Below are 18949 nucleotides of genomic sequence, written 5' to 3'. Positions count from 1 at the left end.
CTTAGAATTTGAGCTCCTGACCAAGGCAGTTTGTGATTTCCAGAATATGTGGATCAGCTCCCACTGCGACTGTGCCTATGGCTGTACATATCCATAGACTACTTCTAGGATGGCTTAAAAACAATTTTTATATGATTGCAAAACAGAAGAACTGAGTAAGGTCTGTGTTCATAAGCTCCTGACTGCAGTGGTAGACTGCTGGGCTTTGTCAAAGGCCACACCAAGCATCTTGACTCATACACACAGAGTTCTCTGAGCTGTGTTGCTACCAGGTATGTGCAAATGGCACCATGCCAGACATCAAGAGATAAATGTACCTGAGTGACTCTATCCTTAAAGTATAATCACAAAAAAGTTGAAATTTCATTAATATAGTAGTAATGAATGTATGCAGAAAAGAACAAAAAATGACTTATTTGAAGAGAAGGAATCTGAAATAAATATAAGCCTTTACTACACAGGGGCCAGAAAGATTTTAATAGCTAAATAAGTAAAATAACTAGGAGAACAGAGGAAGATGAAGTTGGAAAGAAAGTAGAAAGGGGTTCAGGATATTTTAGCATCTTTTAATAACTGGCTTAAATTTGTTAACTAATCACCACAAACTCACAAGCATCCCTCATAAATGTTTGGCCTTTTCAGATTTACTGAATATGTTGATAATTTTGATCTTATTCTTAAAATACAGGCTCATGCCTCACAGGAAGGTGACCAAACATGAAATCCTTAGTCAGGCAAATATTCTCAATTACGAAGCCTTCATTTGTTAGGACGAATACACTTTCCCAATTATGAAAATAAATGTGGAAAAGACAGTGTGTTAATTTTTAATAAGTATGAGGTCATGACATGTTTTATTTTCATCTGAGAAAGGCTATGGGGTTCTTTAGATCTATAACTGCTAGTCATTTTTTTTAGTCTAATAGCTATGTACAAAAAATGATAAAGAAACTTGACTCGAAAAATATCAATTTATCATTTTAATATTTCATAACAAATACAATTGGTTTATATCTATGTATGTAGTTCAAATTATTGTATAGAAAATTACTTTAAAGGATTCCAAATAAAAGGAGACTCAAGAAGTTGAAGAATTAAGGGAAAATCCAGATAATTATATTATTATTCTCAAATATCTGGTTAATTTGAAATAAATAGAATTTTAAAATTTCCTTATGTATATGGATAAATGCTTCAGTGCTTTTACACTATATTAAATTTGGCAGTTGTACTACTTTGCTCTGACTTTTTTTTTTTAATTACCATTTTGTTTATCAATCTTGCCATAAAAAATGCTAAGGAAAAGGCGTTCTAGAAGGTTGACTTGGCTTTCACCTGGGAAACTCCCTTGACACAGAAAAAAAAATATTTGAGAAGAAATATGCAACGAAAACAAACATTTTAATTAAATTGTTATCCTTAATACAACTCTTACCATGTACCACAAAACTCTGTATAAATATTTCATTTAAATTTTCACAGCAACCCCTTGTAAAGTAGGCATTATTTTCCCTTTGTAGTAGTTGAGAAATCTAAGGTTTCATAGAATAAAGCATGTTTTCCAAGGAGGCATGAGGGAAAAATAGCAGGTATAAGATAGATATCCCACATGGGATTTTCTTGACCATAACATTTATTGCCATTAAGATTTAGATGTCTTAAATAACAAAATTTATTCGTTTCTTTATTTAAAAAATGGCTGTGAAAATATGAGCATGTGTACATGTGTGTCTGGGTGTGTTTATCTGTATAAGCATGCCATCACCAAGAAACCAAGGCAGCTTTTTAACCATATCATGCAGCAGTGAACTATAGTTTCACACTTCATCCTTAAAAGGGTCCTAGGAGAATTGAATCTAATGAATGTTCCAAGGCCAGATACAGTCATAAAGTTCCCTGTCTTACACTCTACCGGTGTTACCTAACAGTGGCTAAGAGAAAAACAAAGAAACAAAAGCAAAGTGATTTTCCTATGGACAAATTTATTGCATATTATTAAAGAAACACAAAATGTGAAAGGTTTCTAATTGCAATTCAACAATATAGTTGAAAAAAAGGAAAGCGTTTAAATAGTTCTTCTGGTGCTGCATTTTCTGTTCATTTTTTTTCATTATTTCAAACATTTATGAAACCTCAATTACTGGATTTAATTTGACAATGTACATTAGCGTCTTAAAAAATTAAGATCAAAGACACTGTAAATTGTTTTTTATGTTGGAATTTCTTTAAAATCCAAATACCTTGTGTAAATGGACAAGAAGTGAACAAAACACACAGAAATCTTTTTTTTTTTTTCAGATAGTACAGAGCAATTTCTTCTGAATCACAAATAACAGGGAATAAACTTGGCTAGGCTAAGGGCAGAAAAAATATTGTACTAATGCTAATTAACATGGTAAGAATATGGAATTTATGCAAGTATTTTTATTTTAAAAATATTCTACTTTATCAAATTCATCCTGTTTTTGTTTTATTATATGAGCAACCTAGAAAATTTTTAGGGTGAACCAGACCACATTCAAGACTATAGAGCATATTTGTCATAGGAAACATTGAATGGTATTTCCCTATGTGCATGAAAAACAATGATATTAAATATGTAAGTGGTGAAACAAACAGGCTTCTCTTTCTAAAAACCAAGAGTTATCATTAAGCAATGTTGTTAGGTGAAGAAAAAAAAATTGACTCTGGAAAATTAATTCTTTGATTTCTTCCAGCAAAAGATTTAAAAATAGAGATCATAAATTTTTTTGTTTCAATGAAATATTTGCTATAACATTGGGCTTCAGATAAAGAATACCTTTAAGTGATATATATACACACAATTTGGCTGGATTTTGTTAAACATCATATTATGATTTAATGATAATTCTGGCTTTTAAGATTGATTCCTAGATTCCTTAAATCAAGGACACATTCAAAAGAATCATCATCGGGCTTCCCTGGTGGCGCAGTGGTTGAGAGTCCGCCTGCTGATGCAGGGGACACGGGTTCGTGCCCCGGTCCGGGAAGATCCCACATGCCGTGGAGCAGCTAGGCCTGTGAGCCATGGCCACTGAGCCTGCGCGTCCGGAGCCTGTGCTCCGCAACGGGAGAGGCCACAACAGTGAGAGGCCCACGTACCGCAAAAAAAAAAAAAGAATCATCATCAACAAAAAGTTGAATCTGTAATATCTTTCATGATTGTGATAGATATCCAGAGCTATCTAGAATACTCAAATATGTAATCTCTTAAGGGCATAACATGTAATTGGTAAAAAAAGTATTTCAGAAATCAATTGAAGACCATGGGTTTTAACTTCTTGGCAACATAGTTGACTTGTTCTAAATAAAGACATTGTTATTCAATCCCAGTAATTAGAGATGGATCATTGACTTGGGAAAAGTGTTTTTATACTGAGCACAGGATAAAGAAAAAGACGAAAAGGAGAAAATAACTCTGTGCTTTAAGTTGGAACTGAGTCTAGGATGTGTGAGGCCGTGGGAGAGTAGGGTTTTACAATCCAATTCGGCTTCTTCCTTCCCATCAGGCATTGTGGAATTTGATTACTTCAGGTCAACATCGCCTACTATCCATACAAGACATAGATTGATAACCTGTCCCCCTTGTTTAAAGTTACCAGAACATGAGGAGACAGAGTGGGACCCAGTTTAGTAGCCAGGACCACAATATGCACTTTATGTTTTTGAAAAAGTCTCAGTTTCAAGCTCATGGGATGTGTTCTTTTGTTTCTTTTTCTTTTTTGAATGGAGAAGAAAGGCTGGCCTATTGCCATTCTTGCTTTTAAGAGTAAGTAACCATCAGAGGGGTCCAGGCTATAAAATACTTAATGGCAATAAAGACTACAGCTCAGCTCCACTGATAGATGATGTTAGCAGCTTGGAAAGCAACCAATCTCTGAAGCGAAACGGGAGGTGTGAGCAAAAATAAGGAAGCAAAAAATTAAATGGTAGAGCTGTTTTTCAAGGTAATATTTATAGAATACACTCTTCAATGAAGACAAAATGCATTAAAATGATAGGCCATTAGGAAAGACTGCCAAAAAATATCTAAAATGAATGAGCATTTCCCTTAAAAGAAGCTAAATCTAATCAATCAAGAAATATGCACAAGAGTCAAATGTTATGTTTTGAAACTAAAGAATGTCATGCTGGTCTATGACAATTATGTTCAATCAATTGGGTTTTGAAAATTATATCACTAATAAAAAATACAATTTTGTCTATCTTTCAACTACAAATGAAATGTAGGTAGATATAGATTTCTGAAATGTGGATATCAAAAGCTGATATTAATGTAATTTTAAATACTGTTCTTATTAATATATCATGCTCATGAAATTAAAATATATTATTCTAATGGATGAATCTATTAGATTCTAATAAATTCATACACTCACCAGTGGGCAAACAATCTTTTAATTGATTAACATACTTGTTGGGAAGCAGTGTTGACATATTGTGGCAGTTATGCGCTTTTAATTATTTTCACTTTTTATTTTTTATTTTTTATTTATTTTTTATTTATTTATTTTTTTTGCGGTATGTGGGCCTCTCACTGTTGTGGCCTCCCCCGTTGCGGAGCACAGGCTCCGGACGCACAGGCTCCGGACGCGCAGGCTCAGCGGCCATGGCCCACGGGCCCAGCCGCTCCGCGGCATATGGGATCCTCCCAGACCGGGGCACGAACCCGTATCCCCTGCATCGGCAGGCGGACTCTCAACCACTTGCGCCACCAGGGAGGCCCATATTTTCACTTTTTAATCATAAACTTACTCAAGTGGTCGAGTTCATTACTTGGAAGAAAAACATCCACTTTAAATATGTCACTACATTAGGCAAAATTGCATGTATGCCTGATCAGCTGGTCAACTTACCTTTTGAAATTTCAGTAAAATGTAGATTCTGTCCTTCACTAGACCTATGTGCAGTCTTGAAATTTATGTTGAATATAAAATCCTACTAACCCTTAATTGATATTTTATAAAAAGAAACTCTCCCATCCAACTTGAAAGGCTAGCTGTGCAGAGTTGCCTATTCATTGTCATCTGACATTTAATACATTTCCAGAATGTAAATTCATACACTCACCAGCGGGCCCAGAGCACAACCTTTGGCTGTGCAGGCTTGGACTCTGAAGGAATGTAAGCTCCAAGGAGCGAATCCAGAAGCATGACAGCTGAGTTCTGAGGAATTGTGAATTAATATACCATCAAGATATAGTCTGTAACTGGTGATAACACCTGGGAAGATAATAATTGCCTTTTAGTATGATTGTTAGACAATAGCAAAGAATGTCTTAAAAGAAGCAAGCACTTCTTGATATGATTTCTAATTTCGTGGAATCACAGTCTCTCCCTTAGTCTAACCCCTGTCTCTTTCCAAAGGATAAAACCGGCTTTAAACTCTTGAATATCAAAATGTTAAGCTAATTCATATAGAGACACAAATAGAACCCAAGAGTCCCAGTATAGGAATCTTTCTATTGCATCACGTTAACTGCTGTCATTGGTGTTCCATATAAAAAATGAATAAATTAAGTACATTTATAATTTGTATTGCTTTCTAAAATGATATCCTAATAGATGTGCTTTAGAAGTCCAATGACCTTGTTGGGTAATGCATTGTGTGTGACTCAGGATGTGTCAGGCATTGTTCCAAGAACATCCTCCTTTTCAACTCTCTCCTCACAGCACTACTATAATAAAGGCAGTATTATTATCACCATTTCATAGATGAGGAAAATCAGGCACAGATAGCTTAGGTAACTTGCTCAAGGTCACAGGTTTTGGAGTAAGGATTTGAACCTAGGCAGTCTGGCTCCAGAGCCCATGCTCTCAATTACAACACTGAATCACCTAAACAGAAAGCCTTGGCAATTTGCATGGATTACATTTATGAGACACTCATGAATGGGTTAGAGAAACTATGATTTGCTAGATTTAATGATCAACTTAAATTTATTTCAGAAGTTATGTACATTTTCATGAAATCAACTAACAGAGATTTGAGAGACTGAATGGCTAATATAATCATTTATATGGCTAATATAATCATTTGATTTATTGCATCCAAACATGCATTAAAAGGAAGTTAGGGATCTCTGTTCACTGGAAATACAGCATCCCCACACTCATTAAACATTATACTGGGGGAAACAGAACTTTGTTTGCATGTTAAATTAGAAGCTCTTTCAAACTAAAATGAATTTCACAGTGGCCTCCTGGGTGTGTCCTTGAGGACTTAACTGTTCATCTCTCAGACAGCCTTCCCTGAGGACAGATGTTGGGTGCCTCTCCACTAGTGCACAGCCCATCTTCATCATAGTATTTACTTTCCCACTTCTCACATTATTAGTATCATTATTCCTTATTTAATTGCCTGACATTGTCAATGGGCTACAGGATCCCCAAGGCAATCTTGACTCTTTCTCACCTGTGTATTTCTAGAGCTTAGCACTATGACTAAAACATAGTAGGTACTTAAAAAATATTGACTGAATGAATACATTAATGTATATGCAGCATAGGAATAAAATACCAGCATCCAATACAGAGTGAAAATTCAGACAACAGGAAAAAGATACCTAGATACCTGAAATGTGAAAAGAAACTTGCTAGAAGGTTGATATTATAGAATAGCTCAAAATCAGGATTTAGAGAAGGAATGAGTTTTGAAACAAAGACTCTAGCAAAATCAAAGGTCATCAAGAGAGTCCCTGAGAGATGGCTTCCAGGATGCCTGACTCTCAGCCTTATGAACAGCAGATCTGGTCTTGTGAATGTCCTGAAAGTAGATCAAACCTTCATCCGTCATCATATTAGGGACAGCTTCACTCTGGGACTCATTATACCAGGAGACTTTTCGCAAGCGTCCCTCTCTCCTGGGAAGGAGTTGCTCACTTCTAGAACCTGTTCACAGTGGTCTTGCAGCTCCATCGTCTGTGAAATTATGGAATGCTGTGCCTGTTGTCAGAATATCTCTCACAACGCTGCTTTTGATTAAGAAACCAGTTTATAGCAAAAGAAGGAGGAAGTGAACTAACTCTAACTATGGAAGTTATCCATCTTACAATATACCTCATCAACCCATAGTCTGGGAGACTGCCGAAATGACCTCTGGAAGCCTACCTTACAGCCCAATCTGAGAGATAACATCCTGTGGATCTGGAGTTCTTATAGGATGCTACGTCTGCTTTGAACAAGGACCCTGTATTTGATGCTGGTTTTTCTATAGTGAGAAAATGTTGAGCTCAAGAGAAGGTAGTCAGCGTATTACCTCTCACTATTATACTTCATATGCTACATAAACTATTCGTGCTTTCTCTACTCACAAAGAGGAATACTTATATCATGGGGCATCACCAAGGTACCAGTAAATTAGAAACTGAGAATATTATTGACACCTGGCAATTTGGGATCCTCATGCAACTAGATCAACAGGCAAAGAAAAAATGACTATGTGGAAGGAGGAATTAGCTTCCTTCTGCATGCTGACATTCTGGACTTTCCCAAGGACATCCCCGTGTCTGACCAGGTCCGAACATGTAACTTTTAAAAGTCTAAAGTAACTTAAGCCACAACCACTAAGGACACAGACCTTTTAGTAGTACACATTTGGTTGCATCGCTACGTCAAGAATCCCAAACAGATGGGCAACTGGCTGAGAGCAAGGGGAAGAAGTTGTACATATCAACTATGGCCTCAACTAGTTATAGAAACAAGAATTGTGGATGTTATTTTTTATTTCGTGCTTATTACATAGAGATTTGTATGTAATAACGAATTTTCCCTCCTCCTTTTCCCTATTGATTTATATTTTAAAAGTTCGTGGGTTTTCGTTTATAGTTTAGTTTTTAAGTTGTAGAATATCCATGTGGGTTGTATCTAAACTGAAAGGGGAATTAATACCACCCAGATATGACTATAGTGACAGAGGGTAAGAGCATCTTCATCTGTCCAAAGCAGAGTAGTATCATTTGGGGTGGAAGCATGCAGTGATTATCGTCAGTAGTGGAAAGTAATAGAAGGTAGAAGAGTGGGCATGGCTGCTGAATAGCTCAGCTGCTTATTCATCTAAGTCATCTGATCACAGCTCTACATCCACACTTCTAGTCTGCTCTGTGCACTGAGCCCAGCAGCCAGTACATTACATTTGTAGCTCTCTTGCTGGTTGACTTTCTAGTAAGTTTCACCAAGAGGAGGCATTGCTAGAAGGGCAGAAGCAGGAAGAAAGAAAACATCCAGCTTCCAGCACCAAGAGCAGAGGCCTTTGCTGACTGTCACTACACAGCCAAGAAGGGGCCACACCACGCAGCCCGGACATCACAAGCTCCTCTTCTGCATTTGCAGCTTCTTCAGTAGTGGAATCTCAGTGGCTCTTGATGGTTCAAGCATCCAATTCAAATCAGCAGATCCAGCAGCGGGCCCACAGCTCAGCTCCTGTCCAGGAAATTAAGCACCTTGCTGACAATCACGCTTTTTGTTCTTCTGGTATCCGCCTCCTCCCTTTTTTTTTTTTTTCTTCCAGTCCTTCCAATGCTCTTGTAACCAACTCCTTGTACAATATTAAATATAGTCTGTCTTGAATACCTAACACATCTTCTATTTGACCAATTAGATCTTGATCAATACATCCTTTAGGATGAAAGCTTTTTAAAATTTAAATGAGCTACTACTTTAAAAAGCTAGTGCTTTGACCCATTTTCCTTTCTGAAGATAACTCTGTACCATGTCTCTTTCTGAAAGCAGGTCCACTTCCCTTATTTCCCAATTTTTTGAGAAAGTGTCTTCATTTTACTATCAGGTACCACTCTGGCTCCACCAAAAAGTGCAGCTGCCAGCATCTGTTCTTCTTTATTCTAATGTGACCATCTATGGTAACTCAAAGAATACTTATAGAGAGTATTTGCTTTAATGCCATTTAATACTTGACACACAAAAGCACAAATGAATTAAAGCTAAGAAATGAGAGGTACATAGTGAGAAACCAATTAGCACATGGAAAATTTAAGAGAAGAAAAATAGATTAAATCACACTAATAATATAATAATAAAGACAAGAAATTATTATATGCCAGGCACTCTGCTAAGCAATCATTGTATGTGATGGGCACACAATGTGCAAATCACTTATGTTATTGCACTTATGTGCAAATCACATGTTGCAGAAGCTCTTAAAGAAATTTTAAGACTCCTGAAACTCTTCTTGATCTGCTTTTCAACATTGAAACAGAAAGTACCCAAGTCAATATTTCCCTTTTCTTACATAATCGGGGAACAGAAAACTTCTTTTCTGCTGGGATTATGTGCATAATATCTCATTTATCTGACATAATGGGAAATGAGATATTTTATAGGAGTTAATTTTCATTATAACTCAATCTCATCCCTGAAGCACAAACTTAAAAATCTTAACCATTTTTGAAGGAAATCTTTCCAGCAAGCACTACTCACTTTCCTATAGTTTCACACAGACAATAATGAATATAACTGAATCATTCTGTGATGATTCAAACTGTGCATTACAGGCATCAGAGACTGTATTCGCTAATTCAATGATACCCTCCAAGACTGAGGAGATAGAGGATACTTACCCAGCTCTTCCCCTTAACACCACTCAGTGGCTACACTTCCTCAAGTCTAGTGTCTCCTTTTTGAGTTCTCCACTCTCCCTCAGTGACAGGCTCTCAAAAGTAACTTCTTTGTTTTGTCTACTTGACTCTAACAAATCAGCCCCTAGCAAGCTCTGCTGAGAAACTATAACCATGACATTTAGAGCTTTGGATAAAGAAATAATAATAGACAGGGGGTTTTCCGGAAGATGGCAGAAGAGTAAGACACGGAGATCACCTTCCTCCCCACAGATACACCAGAAATTCAACTACACGTGGAACAACTCCTACAGAACACCTACTGAACGCTGGCAGAAGACCTCAGACCTCCCAGAAGGTAAGAAACTCCCCACGTACCTGGGTAGAGAAAAAGAAAAAAGAAAAAACAGAGACAAAAGAATAGGGACAGGACCTGCACCAGTGGGAGGGAGCCGTGAAGGAGGAAAGGTTTCCACACACTAGAAGCCCCTTCACGGGCGGAGACTGCGGGTGACGGAGGGGGGGAAGCTTCGGAGCCGCGGAGGAGAACACAGCCACAGGGGAGCGGAGGGCAAAGCGGAGAGGTTCCCGCACAGAGGATCCGGGCCGACCAGTACTCACCAGCCCAAGAGGCTTGTCTGCTCGGCCACTGGGGCGGGCAGGGCTGGGAGCTGAGGCTCGGGCTTCAGTCGGAGAACAGGGAGAGGACTGGGGCTGGCGGCGTGAACACAGCCTGAAGGGGCTAGTGCACCACGGCTGGCTGGGAGGGAGTCTGGGAAGAAGTCTGGAGCTGCCGAAGAGGCAAGAGACTTTTTCTTCCCTCTTTGTTTCCTGGTGCGCGAGGAGAGGGGATTAAGAACGCTGCTTAAAGGAGCTCCAGAGATGGGTGCGAGACGCGGCTAACAGCGAGGACCCCAGAGACGGGCGTGGGACGCTGGGGCTGCTGCTGCTGACGCCAAGAGGCCTGTGTGCGAGCACAGGAAGCTGTCCACGCCCCCCTTCCGGGGAGCCTGTGCAGCCCGCCACTGCCGGCGTCCCAGGATCCAGGGACGGCTTCCCCGGGAGAGCGCACGGCACACCTCAGGCTGGAGCAACGTCCTGCCGGCCTCTGCCACCGCAGGCTCGCCCTGCCTCCGTGCCCCTCCCTCCCCCCAGCCTGAGTGAACCAGAGTCCCCGAAGCAGCTGCTCCTTTAACCCCGTCCTGTCTGAGCAAAGAACAGACGCCCTCTGGCGACCTACATGCAGAGGCGGGGCCAGATCCAAAGCTGAGACCCGGGAGCTGTGAGAATAAAGAAGAGAAAGGGAAATCTCTCCCAGCAGCCTCAGAAGCAGTGGATTAAAGATCCACAATCAACTTGATGTACCCTGCATCTGTGGAATACATGAATAGACACCGAATCATCCCAAATTGAGGAGGTGGACTTTGAGAACAAGATTTATGATTTTTTCCCCTTTTCCTCTTTTTACAACGAATTATCCCAAATTGAGGAGGTGGACTTTGAGAGCAAGATTTACAATTTTTTCCCCTTTTCCTCTTTTTGTGAATGTGTATGTGTATGCTTCTGCGTGAGATTTTGTCTGTATAGCTTTGCTTCCACCATTTGTCCCAGGGTTCTATCTGTCCATTTTTTTGTTTGTTTTTTTTTAATTTTTAAAAATAACTTTTTAATAATTATTTTTTATTTTAATAATGCTATTATACTTTATCATACTTTATTCTATTTTACTTTATCTTCTCTCTTTCTCTTTTTCCTACCTTCCATCCTCCCTCCCTCCTTTCTTTCTTTCTTCTAATTCTTTCTTTCTACTTTTTCTCCCTTTTATTCTGAGCCGTGTGGATGAAAGGCTCTTGGTGCTGCAGCCAGGAGTCTGTGCTGTGCCTCTGAGGTGGGAGAGCAAACTTCAGGACACTGGTCCACAAGAGACCTCCCAGGTCCACATAATATCAAATGGCGAAAATCTCCCAGAGATCTCCATCTCAACACCAGCACCCAGCTTCACTCAACGACCAGCAAGCTACAGTGCTGGACACCCTATGCCAAGCAGCTAGCAAAAAGGAACACAACCCCACGCATTAGCAGAGAGGCTGCCTAAAAACATAATAAGGCCACAGACACCCCAAAACATACCACCAGACGTGGACCTGTTCACCAGAAAGACAAGATCGAGCCTCATCCACCAGAACACAGGCACCAGTCCCCTCCAACAGGAAGCCTACACAACCCACTGAAACAACCTTAGCCACTGGGGAGAGACACCAAAAACAATGGGAACTACGAATCTGCAGCCTGCAAAAAGGAGACCCCAAAAACGGTAAGATAAGCAAAATGAGAAGACAGAAAAACACACAGCAGGTGAAGGAGCAAGATACAAACTCACCAGACCTAACAAATGAAGAGGAAATAGGCAGTCTACCTGAAAAAGAATTCAGAATAATGATAGTAAAAATGATCCAAAATCTTGGAAATAGAATAGACAAAATGCAAGAAACAGTTAACAAGGACCTAGAAGGACTAAAGATGAATCAAGCAATGATTAGAAACACAATAAATGAAATTTAAAATACTCTAGATGGGATCAATAGCAGAATAACTGAGGCAGAAGAATGGATAAGTGACGTGGAAGATAAAATAGTGGAAATAACTGCTGAAGAGCAGAATAAAGAAAAAAGAATGAAAAGAACTGAGGACAGTCTCAGAGGCCTCTGGCACAACATTAAACACACCAACATTCGAATTATACAGGTCACAGAAGAAGAAGAGAAAAAGAAAGGGACTGAGAAAATATTTGAAGAGATTATAGTTGAAAATTTCCCTAGTATGGGAAAGGAAATAGTTACTCAAGTCCAGGAGACACAGAGAGTCCCATACAGAATAAATCCAAGGAGAAATACGCCAAGACACATATTAATCAAACTATCAAAAATTAAACACAAACAAAACATGTTAAAAGCAGCAAGGGAAAAACAACAAATAACACACAAGGGAATCCCCATAAGGTTAACAGCTGATCTTTCAGCAGAAACTCTACAAGCCAGAAGGGAGTGGCAGGACATATTTAAAGTGATGAAGGAGAAAAACCTGCAACCAAGATTACTCTACCCAACAAGGATCTCATTCAGATTCAATAGAGAAATTAAAACCTTCACATACAAGCAAAAGTGACGAGAATTCAGCATCACCAAACCAGCTTTACAACAAAGGCTAAAGGAACTTCTCTAGGCAGGGGACACAAGAGAAGGAAAATATCTACAATAACGAACCCAAAACAATTAAGAAAATGGGAATAGGAACATATATATTGATAATTACCTTAAATGTAAATGGACTAAATGCTCCCACCAAAAGACAAAGATTGGCTGAATGGATACAAAAACAAGACCCATATATATGCTATCTACAAGAAACCCACTTCAGACCTAGAGACACATACAGATTGAAAGTAAGGGGATGGAAAAAGATATTCCATGCAAATGGAAATCAAAAGAAAGCTGGAGTAGCAATTCTCATATCAGACAAAATAGACTTTAAAATAAAGACTATTAGAAGAGACAAAGAAGGACATTACATAATGATCAAGGGATCGATCCAAGAAGAAGATATAACAATTGTAAATATTTATGCACCCAACATAGGAGCACCTCAATACATAAGGCAAATACTAACAACCATAAAAGGGGAAATCAACAGTAACTTGACAGTAACACTCATAGTAGGGGACTTCAACACCACATTTTCACCAATGGACAGATCATCCAAAATTAAAATAAATAAGGAAACACAAACTTTAAATGATACATTAAACAAGATGGACTTAATTGTTATTTATAGGACATTCCATCCAAAAACAACAGAATATACATTTTTCTTAAGTGCTCATGGAACATTTTCCAGGATTGATCATATCTTGGGTCACAAATCAAGCCTTGGTAAATTTAAGAAAATTGAAATTGTATCAAGTATCCTTTCTGACCATAATCCTATGAAACTAGATATCAATTACAGGAAAAGATCTGTAAAAAATACAAACACACGGAGGCTAAAAAATACACTACTTAATAACGAAGTGATCACTGAAGAAATCAAAGAGGAAATAAAAAAATACCTAGAAACAAATGACAATGGAGACACGACGACCCAAAACCTATGGGATGCAGCAAAAGCAGTTCTAAGGGGGAAGTTTATAGCAATACAATCCCACCTTAAGAAACAGGAAACATCTCAAATAAACAACCTAACCTTGCACCTAAAGCAATTAGAGAAAGAAGAACAAAAAACCCCCAAAGTTAGCAGAAGGAAAGAAACCATAAAGATCAGACGAGAAATAAATGAAAAAGAAATGAAGGAAACAGTAGCAAAGATCAGTAAAACTAAAAGCTGGTTCTTTGAGAAGATAAACAAAATTGATAAACCATTAGCCAGACTCATCAAGAAAAAAAGGGAGAAGACTCAAATCAATAGAATTAGAAATGAAAAAGGAGAAGTAACAACTGACACTGCAGAAATACAAAAGATCATGAGAGATTACTACAAGCAACTCTATGCCAATAAAATGGACAACCTGGAAGAAATGGACAAATTCTTAGAAATGCACAACCTGCCAAGGAAGGAAGAACCAGGAAGAAATAGAAAATATGAACTTACCAATCACAAGCACTGAAATTGAGACTGTGATTAAAAATCTTCCAACAAACAAAAGCCCAGGACCAGATGGCTTCACAGGCAAGTTCTATCAAGCATTTAGAGAAGAGCTAACACCTATCCTTCTCAAACTCTTCCAAAATATAGCAGAGGGAGGAACACTCCCAAACTCATTCTACGAGGCCACCATCACCTTGATACCAAAACCAGACAAGGATGTCACAAAGAAAGAAATCTACAGGCCAATATCACTGATGAACGTAGATGCAAAAATCCTCAACAAAATACTAGCAAACAGAATCCAACAGCACATTAAAAGGATCATACACCATGATCAAGTGGGGTTTATTCAGGAATGCAATGATTCTTCAATATACGCAAATCAATCAACGTGATACACCATATTAACAAATTGAAGGAGAAAAACCATATGATAATCTCAATAGATGCAGAGAAAGCTTCGACAAAATTCAACACCCATTTATAATAAAAAACCTGCAGAAAGTAGGCATAGAGGGAACTTTGCTCAACATAATAAAGGCCATATATGACAAACCCACAGCCAACATCATCCTCAATGGTGAAAAACTGAAAGCATTTCCACTAAGATCAGGAACAAGACAAGGTTGTCCACTCTCACCACTCTTATTCAACATAGTTTTGGAAGTTTTAGCCACAGCAATCAGAGAAGAAATGGAAATAAAAGGAATCCAAATGGGAAAAGAAGAAGTAAAGCTGTCACTCTTTGCAGATGACATGATACTATACATAGAGAATCCTAAAGATGCTACCAGAAAACTACTAGAGCTAATCAATGAATTTGGTAAAGTAGCAGGATACAAAATAAATGCACAGAAATCTCTGGCATTCCTGTACACTAATGATGACAAATCTGAAAGTGAAATCAAGAAAACACTCCCATTTACCACTGCAACAAAAAGAATAAAATATCTAGGAATAAACCAACCTAAGGAGACAGAAGACCTGTATGCAGAAAAGTATATGACACTGATGAAAGAAATTAAAGATGATACAAATAGATGGAGAGATATACCATGCTCCTGGATTGGAAGAATCAATATTGTGAAAATGACTCTACTACCCAAAGCAATCTACCGATTCAATGCAATCCCTATCAAACTACCACTGGCATTTTTCACAGAACTAGAACAAAAAATTTCAAAATTTGTTTGGAAAAACAAAAGACCTCGAATAGCCAAAGCAATCTTGAGAACGAAAAACATAGCTGGAGGAATCAGGCTCCCTGACTTCAGACTATACTACAAAGCTACAGTAATCAATACAGTATGGTGCTGGCACAAAAACAGAAAGTTACATCAATGGAACAGGATAGAAAGCCCAGAGATAAACCCACGCACATATGGTCACGTTATCTTTGATAAAGGAGGCAGGAATGTACAGTGGAGAAAGGACAGCCTCTTCAATAAGTGATGCTGGGAAAACGGGACAGGGACATGTAAAAGTATGAGATTACATCATTCCGTAACACCATACACAAAAATAAGCTTAAAATGGATTAAAGACCTAAATGCAAGGCCAGAAACTATCAAACTCTTAGAGGAAAACATAGGCAGAACACTCTATGACATAAATCATAGCAAGATCCTTTTGGACCCACCTCCTAGAGAAATGGAAAGAAAAACAAAAATAAACAAATGGAACCTAATGAAACTTCAAAGCTTTTGCACAGCAAAGGAAACCATAAACAAGACCAAAAGACAACCCGCAGAATGGGAGAAAATATTTGCAAATGAAGCAACTGACAAAGGATTAATCTCCAAAATTTACAAGCAGCTCAGGCAGCTCAATAGCAGAAAAATAAACAACCCAATCCAAAAATGGGCAGAAGCCCTAAATAGACATTTCTCCACAGAAGATATACAGACTGCCAACAAACACATGAAAGAATGCTCAACATCATTAATCATGAGAGAAATGTAAATCAAAATTACAATGAGATATCATCTCACACCGGTCAGAATGGCCATCATCAAAAAATCTAGAAACAATAAATGCTGGAGAGGGTGTGGAGAAAAGGGAACACTCTTGCACTGCTGGTGGGAATGTGAATTGGTACAGCCACTATGGAGAACAGTATGGAGGTTCCTTAAAAACCTACAAATAGAACTACCATATGACCTAGCAATCCCACTACTAGGCATATACCCTGAGAAAACCATAATTCAAAAAGAGACATGTACCAAAATGTTCATTGCAGCTCTATTCACAATAGCCCGGAGATGGAAACAACCTAAGTGTCCATCATCAGATGAATGGATAAAGAAGATGTGGCACATATATACAATGGAATATTACTCAGCCATAAAAAGAAACAAAATTGAGCTATTTGTAATGAGGTGGATAGACCTAGAGTCTGTCATACAGAGTTAAATAAATCAGAAAGAGAAAGACAAATACCATATGCTAACACATATATATGGAATTTAAGAGACAAAAAATCATGAAGAACCTAGGGGTGAAACAAGAAGAAAGACACAGACCTATTTGAGAATGGACTTGAGGATATGGGGAGGGGGAAGGGTAAGCTGGGACAAAGCGCGAGAGAGCCATGGACATATATATACTACCAAACGTAAGGTAGATAGATAGTGGGAAGCAGCCGCAGAGCACAGGGAGATCAGCTTGCTTTGTGACCACCTGGAGGGGTGGGATGGGGAGGGTGGGAGGGAGGGAGACGCAAGAGGGAAGGGATACGGGAACAGATGTATATGTATGACTGATTCACTTTGTTATAAAGCAGAAACTAAAAAAAAAAAAAAAAAAAGAAATAATAGACAGTTACTGAGAGAAGGGCTCAGAGTAAGATGAGCACATGGCAAATGAGCTGAGAATGCAATTAAGTGACATTTGTGACAGTTAATTCAACTGCTCACTTTTTTACAATTCAGGATGCATAAGGAGTGGATGAGACTGAAGTCCAGACTCAGGGCATGTGAGATCTCACACTCATACACATACACACACACACATGCAGTTACCCAGCTTTCTTATGTGACCAATATTCAACAGTATTTGTAGGATACTAAAAAATTTATAGGGCTAAAATATCAATTGTAGAACCAGTGTGCACTGGATAAATACAGTTCACCTTTTAAGTCATTTTGGAAACTCTTCTCTACTTCATCCACCACACCAACTCCATCCTCAGTCCTGTAGACCTTACATCCCAAATTGATCTTTCCCCATCTCTATATCCATGGCCATCTAGTCCATTCTGCCACCATTTCGTACCTAAGAATTATAGCCACCTAAGTGTTTTGATGCATTATTCATACTCCCACAAAATTTATTCTTGATAATACAGTCAGAGGGGTAGTTTTCAAAACACATATCTGATCACGTCACATGCAATCAGTGATCAATCTGGTCTTCACCAGTACTAGCAAGATGAGTTTCCTGTCCCAGAACCAGAAAGCTGGGGCCACCATAAGCATGTTGTGAGGATGAAACAGACTAGCGTTGTTGACCTCTCTGGGTTTTCTGCCTTTTGATCCAGGCCTTACCAGCCAATCACCAGATCTAAGGTCAGACCAAAGTGGGATACTATTGTGGTTTAGAGCTGGAATCCACCTGTGCCCCCCTCCCCCAAAAGAGCCTAAGACAAGGCATTTCCTCCAATCTGATTTGGGCAAGGCCATTAACTATAAAATCTTGAATTAAGGACACAAAGTCAAATTTCCTGGTAAATTTGTGGACAATAAGAGATACCATTTGAAAAGAACACTCCATTTCTTGTCAAGACAGGCAAGAAAATTTCATAGCTTGTTTTTATTAGAAAATGTTTTGGTTTTTTTTTTTTTTTTTTTGCGGTATGCGAGCCTCTCACTGTTGTGGCCTCTCCTGTTGCGGAGCACAGCCTCCGGACTCGCAAGCCCAGTGGCCATGGCTCACAGGCCCAGCTGCTCCACGTCATGTGGGATCTTCCTGGACCGGGGCACGAACCCATGTCCCCTGCATTGGCAGGCAGACTCTCAACCACTGCGCCACCAGGGAAGCCCACAAATGTTTTGATATAAATAATATTAGTATGATATGAAACATTGTATAATTCAGGTCTCAAAACATACATTAAGTAATAAGTCTAAAATATCTCTTAACACAACAATTTTTATTGACCTCAGATTCCCAAAGTGAGGTACAAAAACTAGTGAATATAATCTAGTGGACATTTTAAACATAGCCTAAGAAGACACTTTCTTTCTTTGACTAGAGCACAGGACGTGTACGGATAGCTTTGGGCAAAGTAAAATGCTCAGTTATTAAAATGCCATGTAAGTATTTTTGAAATTATAAAACAATTATTTAAAAATGTACTGAACACTTAGTTTGAGTCGGACAATAGGCGGCATGCTTAATATGAATTATTTCTGTTAACTTTGACAACACCAAGAAGTTAGAACTGTTATTTGCCTTGTTATGGAGATGAGGGAATGCAGTCTTAGAGAGGCTAAGCTACTTCGCAAAGTCATACAAGGATAAATTCTGCAGTGGGATCTGGCATCTCATCCCACTGCTGCCACTACTCCTGTTACCCATTTCCAGCCTAATTTTCTCTTCTAAAATATGCAGGGGCTTCCCTGGTGGCGCAGTGGTTGAGAGTCCGCCTGTCGATGCGGGGGACATGGGTTCGTGCCCCGGTCTGGGAATATCCCACATGCCGCGGAGCAGCTGGGC

At 38.8% G+C, this 18949-nt stretch overlaps 1 protein-coding gene across 1 annotated transcript in view; it reads right to left on the bottom strand.

Moving 5' to 3' along the window:
* The window catches only part of USH2A (usherin), a 790488-nt gene that overhangs the window by 331741 nt on the left and 439798 nt on the right, over positions 1-18949 (bottom strand). Inside the window, exon 35 of the mRNA XM_060088664.1 lies at positions 5092-5243. Within this exon, the coding sequence (XP_059944647.1) occupies positions 5092-5243 (152 nt within the window). The remainder of the gene's footprint in view (positions 1-5091; positions 5244-18949) is intronic.

The sequence above is a fragment of the Mesoplodon densirostris genome, chromosome 2 (assembly GCF_025265405.1).
Source record: "Mesoplodon densirostris isolate mMesDen1 chromosome 2, mMesDen1 primary haplotype, whole genome shotgun sequence".
Taxonomy (NCBI): Eukaryota; Metazoa; Chordata; class Mammalia; order Artiodactyla; family Ziphiidae; genus Mesoplodon; species Mesoplodon densirostris.
The sequence above is the reverse complement of the archived record's forward strand: the minus strand, read 5'-3'. Positions and strand labels throughout refer to the sequence as shown.